Below are 14,765 nucleotides of genomic sequence, written 5' to 3' on the forward strand. Positions count from 1 at the left end.
ACAGTGTTTGTGTAGTACAACATCAAAGAAAAAGATGGTTCCTGCCCTAAAGAACCCATCGTTTCAGAGTCTCCAACTGCAACCCTTCCAGCTCATTGTCTGTTTCTAGGGTTGTGCACTTTGCCTCTTGCAGATCCTCCCACATACCTAAAACCTCCCTTACCATTTCAGTGGTTAAGTAAGTTGTGAGAAGCAGGAAAGCAAGTTGCCTGTGTGCATGCTTCAAGTTGCTGTTACTCTAACAACCTTTTTTCATGCTTTTTCATCTCTAAATTTAGCTACTAAAGCCAGAGTCTGGCAGACTGGGGGACACAGCAAACACTATGCACAGACTGTATATAATAACTCTCAAAAGAACAGCACAGATTACAAGACAGTGTAATTACTATTCTGTAGCCAAATGAAGTTTATTTTATGAAATTGCACCTTTTCAAGTCTAATAAATCATTAGAATAATTCATTCTAGACCAACACATGCAGCACAAATGTAAAGTATTATTTAAAGGCCGACACCAAGAATTTGAAAATCTGTTCATGTTAGGATGTATTTGAACAGATGATGTTGCAGGCACAAGTCAGGCACAAGTACACCTTAAATCTGAAATGTAATCTTTTAAACAGTTGCCTCTATGCCATTTAATGAGAACATACTGGAGAACTATGAGTTAGGAATGTGAATTCAAGTATAGAGACTCAGAAATGTACTGTACAGATACTGGCACTGTCATTGAGACACAATGATGACACTATACTGAGCTTCATGAAATTACAGACAAGTTATGTCATGGTAAATACTGATTCATTTTCAGATACAGGAAATTTCATAAAACAGGAAATATTCTATATTGTTTAGTTGAGATAAATGACATCCAGTTTTATTCCCTGGATCACATACATAAAATCTGATTAAAGTAACAATCAGTTTTTGTGCTTATATAGATAGTTTTAAAGTTTTAATCATCCTAGTTCTCAGAAATTATACTTCCAGTATTCTAGTCAAAAAGCTTTCCCTCTTTTTTGAGAAAACAGCACAAGCACAACCCAAAAAGTTTGTTAATTCTTTCTTTAATAAAGCAGGCTAAATGTTCTTCCAGAGTAAAGATACAAAGCTCCATGACTAAATCAGTACCCAGTCAAAATATGATGCTGCCTTTCTGCAGAACATACAACTGACATGACATGCAAGAGACTTTAAAGTAATAAATATTTATTACTTTATAAAGTAAATACAGTAAAACAGTCTCAGATCGGCAATCTTAACGCTGCATCAGTTTTTGTCAGCAATTTGCAATGCTAATGATTTTTCTATCCAATTACTGTTATCTGTGAACATTATGAGCAGGTCATTTCCAGAGAAAATTAATAATCTTGTATTTTAAATGACAATTTCTCTTTCACTATATTCTTAACATAACACAAAACAGGGTGATGATTTGATGTTTTTTCTAACTTACAAGTTTCTAACTTAATGAATATACGAAAATACTTTTCATTATCTCTGCACTATGATCAAATATCAGAGACAACATATTTAAGATGTGAAAGGACATGGTACAACCAAACCAGATTAATTTACTGGAGTTACTCTGATCTTATTTGTATAATTGTCTCTCTGCTTTTGGAGATTTTTATCATATCCCATGGCATGATACGCATTCAGTTTATCGGTATTCACTGATTCTTAGAAACTCCCCAAGTCTTCATAAACTACTGTTTTAAAATATGCAACATTAAAGATACAACTAATTTACAAAAATAAAAAAACCTGTACAAATCACACTCTTCCATTGGCAATGAGACTGTTCAAGAAAATAGCAATGCGATCCCTGAAACAACCCACTAGAATAGAAATCAAAAGACTGATGCTTAAAAAAATAAAAAAGAAGTAAAAACATTTTCTCCTGCCAAGCTACTGGAATCTTTGAATGTTTATGTATCACAGAATATAAAACTTTTCTCTCTGTCCCCAGAATATTTCTTCCCTCTTTCCACAGGTACTTCTTCAACAGCCACCCTTTGCTGATGGTGCCACAAGCCTTGCTGTATAGGTTAAAGTTAGAAAAGCTTGAAAGGCTTAAATAAATCAATCAGCCACCCCATCCCCTGGCATTCATGCAAACTCAGGGTAATAAAATAAACTGGAGACAGGCATGCATGCTGAATTCCAAAGTGATCTTTTATGAAGCTTAAAATAAACACCTCTCCAAAATGTTATGCATTTAAGATCTTTCATCTAAACAGTCACCAGACTGCATCACTCTGTTGCAGAGAGGCATGATGCTATGCCCGCTCATAACATTCTAGTATTTTAACATTTTACAAGGCACAAATAATCTCTGAAGAACTACATGGTGGCTTTTGAACATGTAAGGATGGCAGCTACCACGTAATTGCATGACAATTAACTCTTCAGTTCAGTCACCGACACAGACCTTGTAAAATCTAAGACCAGCAAATTACATGTCACCTCATCTTTGGGATACAGTACTTCATTTACAATTACAGACTACGCAGCAAATAACTACAATTTCATAACTTTGAACAAACACAAGCTTTGCCATGCAAATAGGAAGTTGTTGCATGGTATAATGTATATGCATCTTAAAAGCAAATGATGCTTTTTTTTGCTGCTGTGACAGTGTGACATATTAACATTCCTTCCTCAAGCTAACTCCGTGTAGGTCCTGCAAGAGGAGTGGTTTACTCACCACCAGTTGTTTTCTGAATTCCAACAGAGGTTACAGGGATCAGAGAGCACAGAACCCCCCCTTATCTACTTGAAGAAAGCTGTTATTAAAAGTACTATGGACTTGATGGGAAAAAAAATACACTTTTCCATAGAAGAACAAGTAACAAAGTTAATTAGAAACTTTCTGTTGGTTAACGCTGCTGCACCATTATGTTTCTTGTGATTAGAAATATGGAAATCATATAGCAATATATGTAAACAGAGTCTATAGAAGATAATAGCAATGAGACATAAAGTGCTTTTAATTATGAACATTTCATTTCACTTTGCAACCTTCCCTGGTAAGTTATCATACTTGGGCTAGCTTTAGTTCAACCAGCTCAGGTCTACATTATGAAATACTGTTATTTCCCTTGCACCTACTTCTTGACTGCAGTAGTCTGAGCAAAATTAAAAAAATCATGCCAGGGGAAGTAAAAGTAGACAAAGATAAAGAAGGAAAGTGTTGAACTGGGAACTCTCAAGGGGGAAAAGCAGAGAAAGACAAATAAGGCTCTGTTGTGTAGGTCCCCATTCTCATGGAGCTTGTCACATCGTCTCCTGTAAGCACTGAGGAACAACTACACAAACCTCTGCCCTGAACACACCTCAGGCTATTGAAGGATGAAAATTAAGAAACTAGGATTCCTCAAGGGAGAACAAACTTCCTACCAGGATGATGCTTTTAATCTTTTTGATACTCATTCCCTACTTCTCTAATCACAGTCTCTGAAGAAACAGTACCCTTTCCTACACAGAAAACCCAGTCAAGCACATTTTGTAAAAGGACATTATTAAATCTAGCCTGTCTTTCCTGCATCAGGTCTGATGTCAGGTATCCACACATTTTCATTATGGTACCTAGCATATACTACTCTATGCTTTGGGAAGGCATCACTTCTATAGTAACAAAGCTCCTACGTAGGGTAACAGGATAATTAATAATAACTGTATATTAGAACTGGGTTTAACTGGGTCTTTATTTAAGGCAGTTATTAAAATGTATATATTATTTTTTAAAAGTAGCAAATCTATGTCTTTTTTTGTTTGCTTGCCTTTTTATTTTAATTTAGGCTTTTGGCAGCTGAAATGGTCTACCTTTATCTATTTTCTGTCCTTGTAATCCGAAGAACTATCCAACCCGTGAAATCACAGAAATTAGAGCTGAGTTGTAATGACAGATTTCCCAAACTCTCCCAACCTGTTTCCTTAGATGTCCAGTGGGCTGACAATAGCAAAGTCAGAATCTTTGCTGTTATTACTACTGTCATCATCAGGGCTGGAGCTGAGGTTGCTGGAGGAGGCTGAAATGGAACCCATCAGAGGGTCGGAAAATATCAAAGAGGAACGAGATGGAGCTTCTGCCTTCACTGCTGCCTCCTTGTGTGCCTGAAGGGGCTGCACTGGCTCTGGAGCAGCGCTTTTACTTCTCTCCTCTTCTTTGGAAACCATAATATAGTCATCAGCACTCTTGCTCTCACTAGTGCTCGCATCAGTTGTAGTCTGTGAAACAACGGCACAGAGAAGACTTGAAGTGAGCACCAGCATCATCACATAACGGGGCTTATGAAGCATGTCAGACATATCGGACAAAAAAATTATTATCCAAAAGTGGCAATGACTAAATAAAGTGAAAAATAAAGTGGATATTAACTTTGGATGACATCATTTGTTATTTCACAGAATCACAGAATATTCTGAGCTGGAAGGGACTCACAAGGATCATCGAGCCCAGCTCTTAAGTGAACAGCTCCCACAGAGATCAACCCACAGCCTTGGCATATTAGCACCACGCTCTGACCGACAGAGTTAATTTAAAAAAGCATAAAATGCAACACTCTAAAAATACTTTTTTTGGTCTAACAGTCTTACCTGTCTCATCATCACAGTGCATACAGGTGGTGACCACAGCAGCCAAGTATCACACACATACATTATAGTCAAGACTTTCAGCAATTACAGTGGGTTTCTGTAGTATTTAGTGAAGTGGTTTTGAGAAATTTTTTGCTGGTTTGCATGTACAATAGCATGTTGGAGCTTGTCAGAAGAATGGTTTGAAATAGAATTTCCTAGTAAAACCCTGACTTGTGAAATCTAAACCACCCATAGACCTGGTTTAGTGTGCACCAGTTTGGGTTCAAAAAATCAGGGCTGCCAGAGCTTCCAGGGTTAGTGTTGTTGACTATTTCCTAACTCTTCCAGAAAATGAGAGTCTGGGAATCCCAATTCTGTCTGGTTAGATCTTGGGAAATGTGCGTCCCTGAGCACTTAGGTAGTAGCTCAAGACCATGCATTAGTGCATCAGAAAATTATGAAGCCTCAATCTTAAATTCCATTATACTAGCCACACTCAGATTCCCAGCTTTTCCAATCAGAGCTATATGCAATTAGCAAGGGAGACTGCCATACACAGTAGAGTGGGATTTCTCACTTGTTGACAACTGGCAGCCTTTTAGCTTGGTTGCAACCCAAATGGACGACACTTTGTCTCCTGCTGCAAGAGCTGCACTCAGCTCCTGTCTAGTGCTATGTTCCTCTGGCAAGAACATGACTGCTTTCTTGGTTGCTTCCACACAGGTTTTTTTCAGAGTAATAATGCAACCTGCCAAACAGCCTGCAGGTACAAGCATCCTGAAGCGGTGTGATGCTGAAACCAATATATTTGATAACACGAATGCAAGACTGAGAAAAAGGAAAAGCACTGGGAAATGTGTACGGCCACACTTGTGGCAATACAAGCCCTTCAGCTGTGGCCCTTCCACAAAAAATAAAAAAAGAAGAAAAAGAAAAAAAAGAAAAAAAATTCATTCTGGGATGAAAAGAGATTATAAGTATTACAAAAAGGAAAAAAAAAAACAAACCAAAAACCAAGCAGTTATAGAAAAGAAAAATCAGGAATAATCTGAATGAGATAAAGGCAAACCTACATCATGGTATATAAAATTGGAGTACCACAAGCATGAGCAAGCCACAACTGCAGTTACAGAATCCACGACCACCAGCAAAATTTCTTTTGCAAAATGTATCATTACAGGTGAAAATGACTTTCTTGTTTTGACTACTGGTTATAGATCAGAATGTTCTTGTAGCTCAGGAGGCAAAACCCACCTGTGATTATGAAGGACTGTAAGATGAAATGAGGGACCTGGAAGTCTTTGGTTGTCATTTGCATGCTCATTACAAATTGTTAGAAGTCACAATGAAGATAAATCTCAGCTGAATGAGAAAATATATTCAAATACAGAATTGTGCCCAAATTTATATTAATAAGGCTTTAAATATCTCCCTTTCTAGTAAATTCTGAAATATCCTGCTCTCATAATTTATAATTTTTGTATGTCATCTACAAGTATGCAGGTATAATAATATTATGTTATTAATATTACAATAGGTTTAATAACATATAATATTCTGTTTTGTAATGAACTAATTTTACCACTTTATAATTCAAATGGAAGTATCTTGAGTCCAAAATTTTACCTGTCCCAATGTAAAAGTCGTCACATTGATAGAAATTGACATCTATTATTTTTGGTAGTAACTCTGTTTTCACAGAAGACTTAATGAAATTCATACAAAACACAGCAGATTGGTTTTAGAAAGATCAGCAACTAGCCTCTTCTGAGTGTTACCAAAATTGATCTCCAACCCTCCTGATACATGCAGAACCAGAGCAGTTCAAATGTCAGAAACTTCAAGCAGTTTCCATGAAGTTAAAACCACAGAGTTCTATCCGACAAGGAGAGACACTTCACTGTTTAAACACTTCTGAGCTGAGGCATCATTTGTTAGTAATTAGCCTTTTGCTTTCATCTTGTCTGTTTGAAATGCTGTCTTCATGAGCTGTCAGTGAGTCAGCTGCCATCACCAGGGGGCTGAGGACACAGGCAGCACACAACCGTGGCTCTGCTCCAGCAACACAGAATCACAGCATAGTTTGGGTTGGAAAGACCTTTAAAGGTCACATAGTCCAACTCCCACAGCGAGACACAGGGACATCTTCAACTAGAGCAGGTTGCTGAGAGCCCTGTCCAATTGGACCATCAATGTTTCCAGGGATAGGGCACCCACCACCTCTCCGGGAAACCTGTCCCAGTGTATCACACCCTCCTCATCGTTAAAAAATTTCTTTCTCAGATCTAATCTAAACCAACCCTCTTTTAGTTAAAAATCATTGCCCCTTGCCCTATTGCAACAGGCCCTGCTAAGAAATTTGTTTCCATCTCTGTTTTAAGCCCCCCTTTCAGTACTGAACAGCCACAATTATTAGGTCTCCCTGAAGCCTTCTCTTCTCCAGGCTAAAAACCACTAACTCTCTCGGGCTGTCTTCATAGGAGAGGTGTTCCAGCCCTCTAATGATCTTTGTCACACTGCTCTGGACTTGTTCCAACAGGCCCATGTCCTTTCTGGGCTGGGGACCCCAGAGCTGGATGCAGTGCTCCAGGTGGGGTCTCACCAGAGGGGAGCAGAGGGGGCAGAATCCCCACTCTGAATCTGCAGGCCACACTGCTTTGGATGCAGCCCAGGGTACAGATGGATTTCTGGGCTCAAGTGCCCATTTGGGAAATGTCCAGCCTCTCATCCACTAGTATTCCCCCCCCGGTCCTTCTCAAGAAGGGCTGGTCTCAATCCCTAATCCTCCAGCTTGTATTGATACTTTTTTGGGAGCTCTAAATGCCACAATCAAAATTTCAGAACTTTGTTCCCATCCCCCTGCCCTGTACAACAGAAATATACATTCCTCTAAACAACCACCGCCACATAATTCACCTGGCCACTTTCCACACTTCTATTTAAAAGCTCTCAGGGAATGCAGTACTGCCTCATTTTTCAAAATTATACACTTTATTATTCCAAGCTATCAAGAATTCTTTATTTCAGTCCTCACAGCCCTCACACCTCCACCTTGCGTAGGGTGACACAGATCTTACTTAGTGAAACACTCGCCCAGCAAGACCAGTATTTTTGTTTCTGGCACTCCCCAGTTTCCTAAATTCTGCTTTCAAGAGTGTGTTCTAGTGCAGTTGAAAAAGCATCCTGCTCTTTAATAAAGGAAAGAAAACCACTCATCCCAGTTTCTTGTTATAACTGTTGAGCTTCTCAACACTACTCTTCACGCCACCCACACTTTTTGGTTTGGTTAAGGAGACCTATAGCTCATTGAAGTAACAGAGAAGCAGAAAAGCAGAGATATTGACCCCCAAAATCCTATAAAAGAGCTGCCTGTAAATGTTTGCCTATCCCTAGCATACACTGGTATTTTGGAACTGATATTTCCAGAGGTAAAATACCTCCTTCCTTCTTCTTTCGCCTGTTTCTGTTTCAGGAAACTCACGCTGACGTGAAACATGTTTTCTCCCATCTGCTGCCACTACTGAATAAATGAAAAATGACAGAATTGTACTTCCAGTAGCTTTGAAAGTTAACAACTCCAAACAATTTTTCCTGATGAATATCAGCTACTAGGACCAGGCTTATTTCATTTGCCTTCACACTGTGAATGAGTTAAAACTAACTGCAAGGATACAAATCAAGAAAGCTTAGAAGAACAGCAGCTCATTTTGCCTCCTTCTTTGAACAGACATAAAGGCAAGATAATGTGTTAATTATCATTCATTATTTAGCAACAGAAGCCTTCTGTTTGTCAACTGCATGCTGCTACCAAAGCCAAACATTCCAAAAAATGCTTGATTCCTTTTAGCCTTTATCTTAATTTTTTTTTTTTTATCTTAATTTTTTTTTTTTGCATTTTTAATTTTGCAGCTTTCCTTTCTAAAAAGGGGCTACACCCTTATCCTCATTTTGCAGAAAGGGATTTTGATACAAAAAAGAGGAAGAACACTTTTAAAAAAAAAGCTAAGATGATAAATAATTTATACTTATATAACAGCCAGACTCAAAAGACCAGATTTTAATCTCATTTATAGAATAGCTACACCTATAACTGTTTCAGCTGTCCTAGAAAATAACCCTATAACTCCAGCAAAGAATAATCTCTACAGTACAAATCACACCAAACAGAATTACAGGCATTACCAAAGTCACAGAAAATGCAAATAGAATAGAAATTTATTTAGCAAGAAATGCATTAAAATAGCTAGAAGTGGTTGTTTTTTAATCCCCCTGCAGCTCTCTGTGAGTACTCCCAGCATGACCCAGGGCATCAGTGCAGCCCCCCTTTCTTCAGCAGAGCTAAAAACCTGGGCTGTGGCCTGGTTTGGGTTGACAACTGAGCTCACCAATTAACAGTCTAATATCACACTCCACTATTCCACATTTTTATTGTTCTGTATTTTATTAAAAGGGGTCCAAAGCCCTCCTCTTTTTGTTTGATTTTATGCATGGTGGTTAAAGATGAAGGGCTTGGAAACAGCACAGACTAACTAGGGGCTAGTTAGACAGACAGACAAACTATCCCTAATCAACTAACTAAGGATACCACCAGTCCTCTTGGAGTACCATTTCTAACACTAATATTTTTCTTTCCGTCAGAGGCGCTGTTGCTCATTATCATAATTGGAAGTTCCCAAAGATAAGAGGAGAGGAGGCTAATCCATATGGATGTGCTGCACCTTCAAACATAAACCATGCAGTGCTAATGCCTCATTAATGCTCTGCAGCTTGTACAACCTCTACTCATGTTGCTCATAGTTGACTTATGAGCAGCCTTGAAATTGTGGGTCATGGATGCCACTCAGTTCCTGGGGCTGGATGTATATACCCTGACTACACACTGGGATAAGCCCAGACCTCATTGTACATTGCCCTGAAAATCTGCACTGGAGAGAAATCTGTGCAGAGCAGGCTTCAGCTGTACTCTCTCAATACCCAAGGAGTCCCAGCACATCCAGGACACGTGGTTTAGACCAGACTCTGAGTAAGGGCTTCTCCAGCATCAGTAGGGTCTGCTCACACACACCCACATACCCACACCACACACAGCTTGCTGCCATGTTATGTGGCATTCTACCTTCTAGTTTCTAGAAGTAAAAAATCACCAAAAAACATTACCATTTTGGAAAGAAAACAAAAAGTATGTCATAGAAAAAGTTAGGAGATCAAGGGCAAAAATACGAACAGTCCAATAAGCTGTATCAGTTTAACCTATGCCTTTATTATGGCAGAAAGTAGTGATTGTAATGACAACAGCTAAGCAAGAAATGAAAACTCTCTAGCAAAGCTTTGCTCTTCACCATTACTGAGTATAAAAAAATAAATCTCGGTATTGCCTCTAATACCAAAAGACAATTATAAGATTTTTTTTAACATAGAATGTTCTAACTCAGGGGGATTGTGTGTAATAAATCAAAATGACCCTGTGTCATTACTTGAAAATGAATAAATATTTCCTGTAGTTCCTAAGTAAACTTGTCAAAAGTGAACTGACAGCAGACTCAGACTTTGAGGTGATAATGCTGCCACTGATTTATGAGTGTGAGTATCAGCAGCAGGATGGCAGACTTCATAGAACTCCAACATAGAAATGAGCAGGCACAAAAGTACTTATTTTTAAGATCACGTTTGGGTTGGACTGAGGCTTAGACAGAGAGGGCCCTTTGTCTATGAACCTTTCCTACGACTGTATGCTTTGTATGTGAAAACATTGTTTACAGATTCAAGGAGAAAGTCGATACAATGAAGTAGAAGGTAAAAGCAACCTCCTTGCTATTTCCTTTTTGGCACAGGCCATGAATACACTGCAATGCAGTTAATCAGCTCTTACATAATGGGATCCTGGAGGACAAGGACAATGAGAATAATCATGTGGGAACATTTGGTATGGGAACATTTACCTGCAATTTTTACTTTTTTTTTGTAGGAAATTAATCTGTGATTCTGTGATTCAACAGTGTTAAAGAACTCCCCTCAAATGCCTAACACTTAGACTTAAATATCTGTGCGTGGAGCATAAGGCTACAATAAAAATAATTAATCAGAGCAGGGCAGTAGCTAGAGATATACTTTTAACCCACTCTTCATATGGACCAGGAATGCTGGTGTGTCCCACATAATGTCTGGACATGCTAGAGGAAATCTCCAAAAAATGGAAGGCCATCAATGGCCTGCTTGAGATGTTTTTATTTTACCTGTTGTCCTGAGATGAACTGTTGCTTTGTCATGACAGGTCCCTTTAGAACATCACCTGCCGCCTTGTTCTGATTATTGGAACAGTAATGGTCATCAGCAATAGTAATTTGCTCATTTTCTTCAGCTTCCAGCTGGCTCTGGTTGAAACGCAATGAACCTTTCAGGATATCCTTGATCTGTTGTTGAATAGGAAAGGAAAGGATGTAAGCTAAAAACTGGGAGGAACTCTACATTTTCTAAAGCTCTGTGCAGACTGCTTTCATACACCATTTCCACAAAATATTTGCTTTGAAAAGATAGGAAGCAAGTCAATATTCAGACCTATATCAGCTGAAGATAGAAATAACAGTGAAATGTGGTTTCTATTAGAGTCTGGAGAACAACTATCCAGGAAATCTAAAAAGAATAAAACTGTTAAGATTACTCCCTGCCTCATTATAGATTTAACATATGACACATTGCTCTTCATAAAATGTATTTTGAGGGAGCAGAGGGCAGTATAATCAGAGCTACAGATGCTCAGCAGCATTCTCGTTTTATGTATGTAGTATTTTTTCATTTAATTCAAGATATTCAAGTGTTGTCACAATGAAATAATGGGGACACAGGCATAGTTGTTTGTTTAGCAAGTACATTTGGCATTAAGAAAAATGATAGCATGGCTTAAGTCCAGCACTTGGCGTTGCACTTTAGTTTTGATCTGAGGCCTCCAAAACTTCCACAGGAGCAAATACTGTGCAAATTGTTTGAACTCTTTATAGCTGAGTTTTATTGTTACAAATAAAAATACACCACAAGGTTTGATGCACTAGTAAAACAGCTACAAGAAGACAAAATAGCAGTATACAAAAAGAATAAATAGGAGAAAAAAAGGAGAAAGGACTAATAGCTTTGAAGGGCACAAGAAGGTTAAACTATGCAATAGTAATACCTGCTTCAAACCAGCCAAGGAAACCAGGATTTCATCTTCTTTTTCCAAGCGTTCTTGCAAAATGACTTCCTGAATATTTCCTGTAACATCAAAAGAAAGATAAAGAGAGAAAACATCCTAAATAAACTCAAATGTGCTGTTACTTACTGCCGACTGATGCTTTCAAAACAAATTTCTGTGACCTGCAAACACAATTCTGCATCCAATCCTCGAGAATGACAACCTTATTTTCTGCAGAGGTGAGGCCAGCCTGAGCCTGGCACTGCTGCCAGGAAGCGTCCAGCAATGCTCTGCTCCTGCAGGACTTCTGTTACCCCTGTGTACCAAGGAACTCAGGCTACTACTGGCCCCTAGAAGACCACACCAGCCTCTGTGTTACATACAGTTTTGAACTTAAAAATGGTTTGGGAAACATTCAAAACCAGAGAAATCTGCTGCAGCTTACAGAAAGGTTTGGGTAGAAGCACAGCAATCTTCATCTTGATCCCATGGCCATTGCAGGTGTTAGAATACTCTTCTTTGTAGAAGGACTACAAAAAGTTTCATTCCCCTCCTATTCTCTTCTTTTAGGTAAAAGACCCAGGGCCGAGCAAAACTTATTTGACAGAAGGAGCAGTGCAGTACCAACACTTCAGGAGACTCTTGCCTTCCATACCCACAGCATGGTCCTTCAAGAACGCATTTCGCTACCCTGGTATGGAGTGTTTGCAGGAAGACAACCCCAGGCAATTCCACACTCCAACACAGCCCAGAGAAACTACGACTCAACTCTGCAGACTCACTTCATTCTCTGGCCTCCCAGCTCCTGCTTTCTGACTCTTTAAGAAAACAGTAAAGATTCCTAGAGACGGATTAGCAGAATGAGATTGTATCTGTCACCTGAAAATGACAGGATACTCCTTTGTGCCACTCCTGTCTTACATATACAGAGTGAGCCCAAAGCCCTCAGTGACACTCGTTATGGAAGAATGCTTTGCTGCTCATGAGAATGTGTATCCCAGGTACTTCACAATTAGAGCTTTGTACAATTAATCCACACCTGCATTGCCTTTGTTTGTCTTTAACAACATCCTGCATGTTCAGGGCCCAAATCAGTGAAAAGCCACAACTGCTGTTAACAGATGATCCTGACAAGGACAAATATGATGACACTGCCAACTCTGACACAATATGAAGTTTCAAGTAAAAGCATTGAGTAATTTGATATGAGTTTTGTGTTTACATAATAAATAGCAATATAATGAGATGTAGGAGACAGGACAAGAAGAAAGATTAGAAGTGGAAAGGTAGATATAAAACTCGTGTATAAACACAAGTTTGAAATTGAGTTGGGGCCAGAAATCAGTAATGGGTAAAAAGGAGGAATGGAAAGGGTGAAGAGGAGAAAGGAACCACGCCTAAGTACTAAATGAACCGCTAAAAAGCAATCTGAGACACAGAAGGAATGAAAGAGTCTAGAACCATGAAAGGCAACAGCTGACAAAAGTCAAGGTGATGTGATCAAGGTCAAGAGCATCAGTGAAGGTACCATAACTCAGCTTAGCATAAGCAGCCTGCCTGAACAAGGAGATCCATGTTCACATTATTTAGAACTCCTTATTTACTATACTACAGTGGCAATGTCCTGCAGCAATGTTGCACAAATGAACAATTTTACAAGAGAAAGACACTGCATTATGAAGGCCAGAAATAATAAAAAACCAGATCTTTCTGCAAATATGTAGCATCTTGAACTGCAAAAATCCATAATTATTGCAACATTTTACTTGCTTTTTTTATCTTATATCTAAATTATCTATTCCCTCAATTTGGTAAGTAAAATATATTAATATTTATTCATAAAAGAATAACTTACATTCTGTTTTCCACTGTTTGAGAGAATGCATGACTTCCTTCTTTTAAAAGGTCCATAATTTGAAACATCAGAAGTCCAAAGCCTTCATAGGCAGGACAGCCATGCCTGACCACTGCCTGAATCACTGAATTCAACAGTCTTTTCCATTTCTCAGCATTAGAAAGGAAAGTATTCCATAGTGTGTGATCCCCACATAAATTAAACCATACATTAAAAAACTAGGGCATGCACACGAACTAAGCAGATGGACCAAGAAAATAATTCAAAGCAAACCTCCAACCTGCTGAAGACTAAATGAAGGAAATATAAAAAATTGCAAGGACAAGAGCAAGAAAACAAAAGCTGAAAGGTATTCCACATGATGTGGAAATACTCTACTATTATTACTGACCTTTAGAGATGTTTTGTGAATCAGTATTTAAAAATATAAGGAAAATAATTTATCCTCACTGTAAAACCCAGCTGAAACCATGTTTGATGAGCCAGTACATAGAGAAATTTAAAAAAAAAATTATGAATGGAATATGATAGTTACCCAGCAGTAAAAATTAATAGAAATGTTTGTATCATCACATATTTACTTTAGCAAAATTAATGCCAGATTTTAATATTAGTTTCAGAGGAAAAAAGATTAGGAGCAAAAAGGTAGGAAATACAGCCAATAAGTAGCAACTGAGGCATAAAGGCATAAATTGGGATGTTTTTCTCTCGTGCAATGAAACAGAAAGGAAGGTAGAATTCCTTGTGGAATTGGCAATGAATCCTTTTCTTTACTATGTCCTTCAACTGCATATGGCTTCTAATCTGCCGGCTTCATCTCTTCTGAATGCAAAGTTTTTTAACTTTCAAATAAGTGGAACCCAAATTTACCAATGCTCATTCTTCTTCCCTGGCTAGTGAGTAGGGAGGAATTAAGAAAAATAATCCTAAGGTGAGTGAAGTATATGGGCAATGTGATTTTGCATGAGTGCCTCCTTGACCACATCCTTCTGCTGGGACCCCCCTTTGAAATCCACGTGACTGGAAAGAGACATGAGAAGAGGATGGATGAAAAGAAAGTTGGTTTGTGCTCTGCAGCTGCTCTCCTGTGAATGGATGCACCAGGGCACAGCATCCTCACTGGGGGACTCTCATCCAAGGTTTTCCCACTGCTGGGGGGACCA

The 14,765-nt window shown here is 38.6% G+C and overlaps 1 protein-coding gene across 8 annotated transcripts in view; it reads right to left on the minus strand.

Annotated features, from left to right (window-relative positions):
- Positions 1–382: 382 nt before the first annotated feature.
- The window catches only part of TBC1D5 (TBC1 domain family member 5), a 317,794-nt gene continuing 303,411 nt past the window's right edge, over positions 383–14,765 (minus strand). For all 8 annotated transcript variants that reach the window (XM_063154185.1, XM_063154177.1, XM_063154169.1 and 5 more), the window contains 3 exons: positions 11,748–11,827; positions 10,816–10,992; positions 383–4,231 (listed from right to left, as the gene is read on the minus strand). In XM_063154185.1, coding sequence (XP_063010255.1) covers positions 3,938–4,231; positions 10,816–10,992; positions 11,748–11,827 — 551 coding nt within the window. In that variant the 3' untranslated portion in view covers positions 383–3,937. The remainder of the gene's footprint in view (positions 4,232–10,815; positions 10,993–11,747; positions 11,828–14,765) is intronic.

Source organism: Melospiza melodia, chromosome 1, assembly GCF_035770615.1.
Source record: "Melospiza melodia melodia isolate bMelMel2 chromosome 1, bMelMel2.pri, whole genome shotgun sequence".
In the NCBI taxonomy this organism is placed as follows: Eukaryota; Metazoa; Chordata; class Aves; order Passeriformes; family Passerellidae; genus Melospiza; species Melospiza melodia.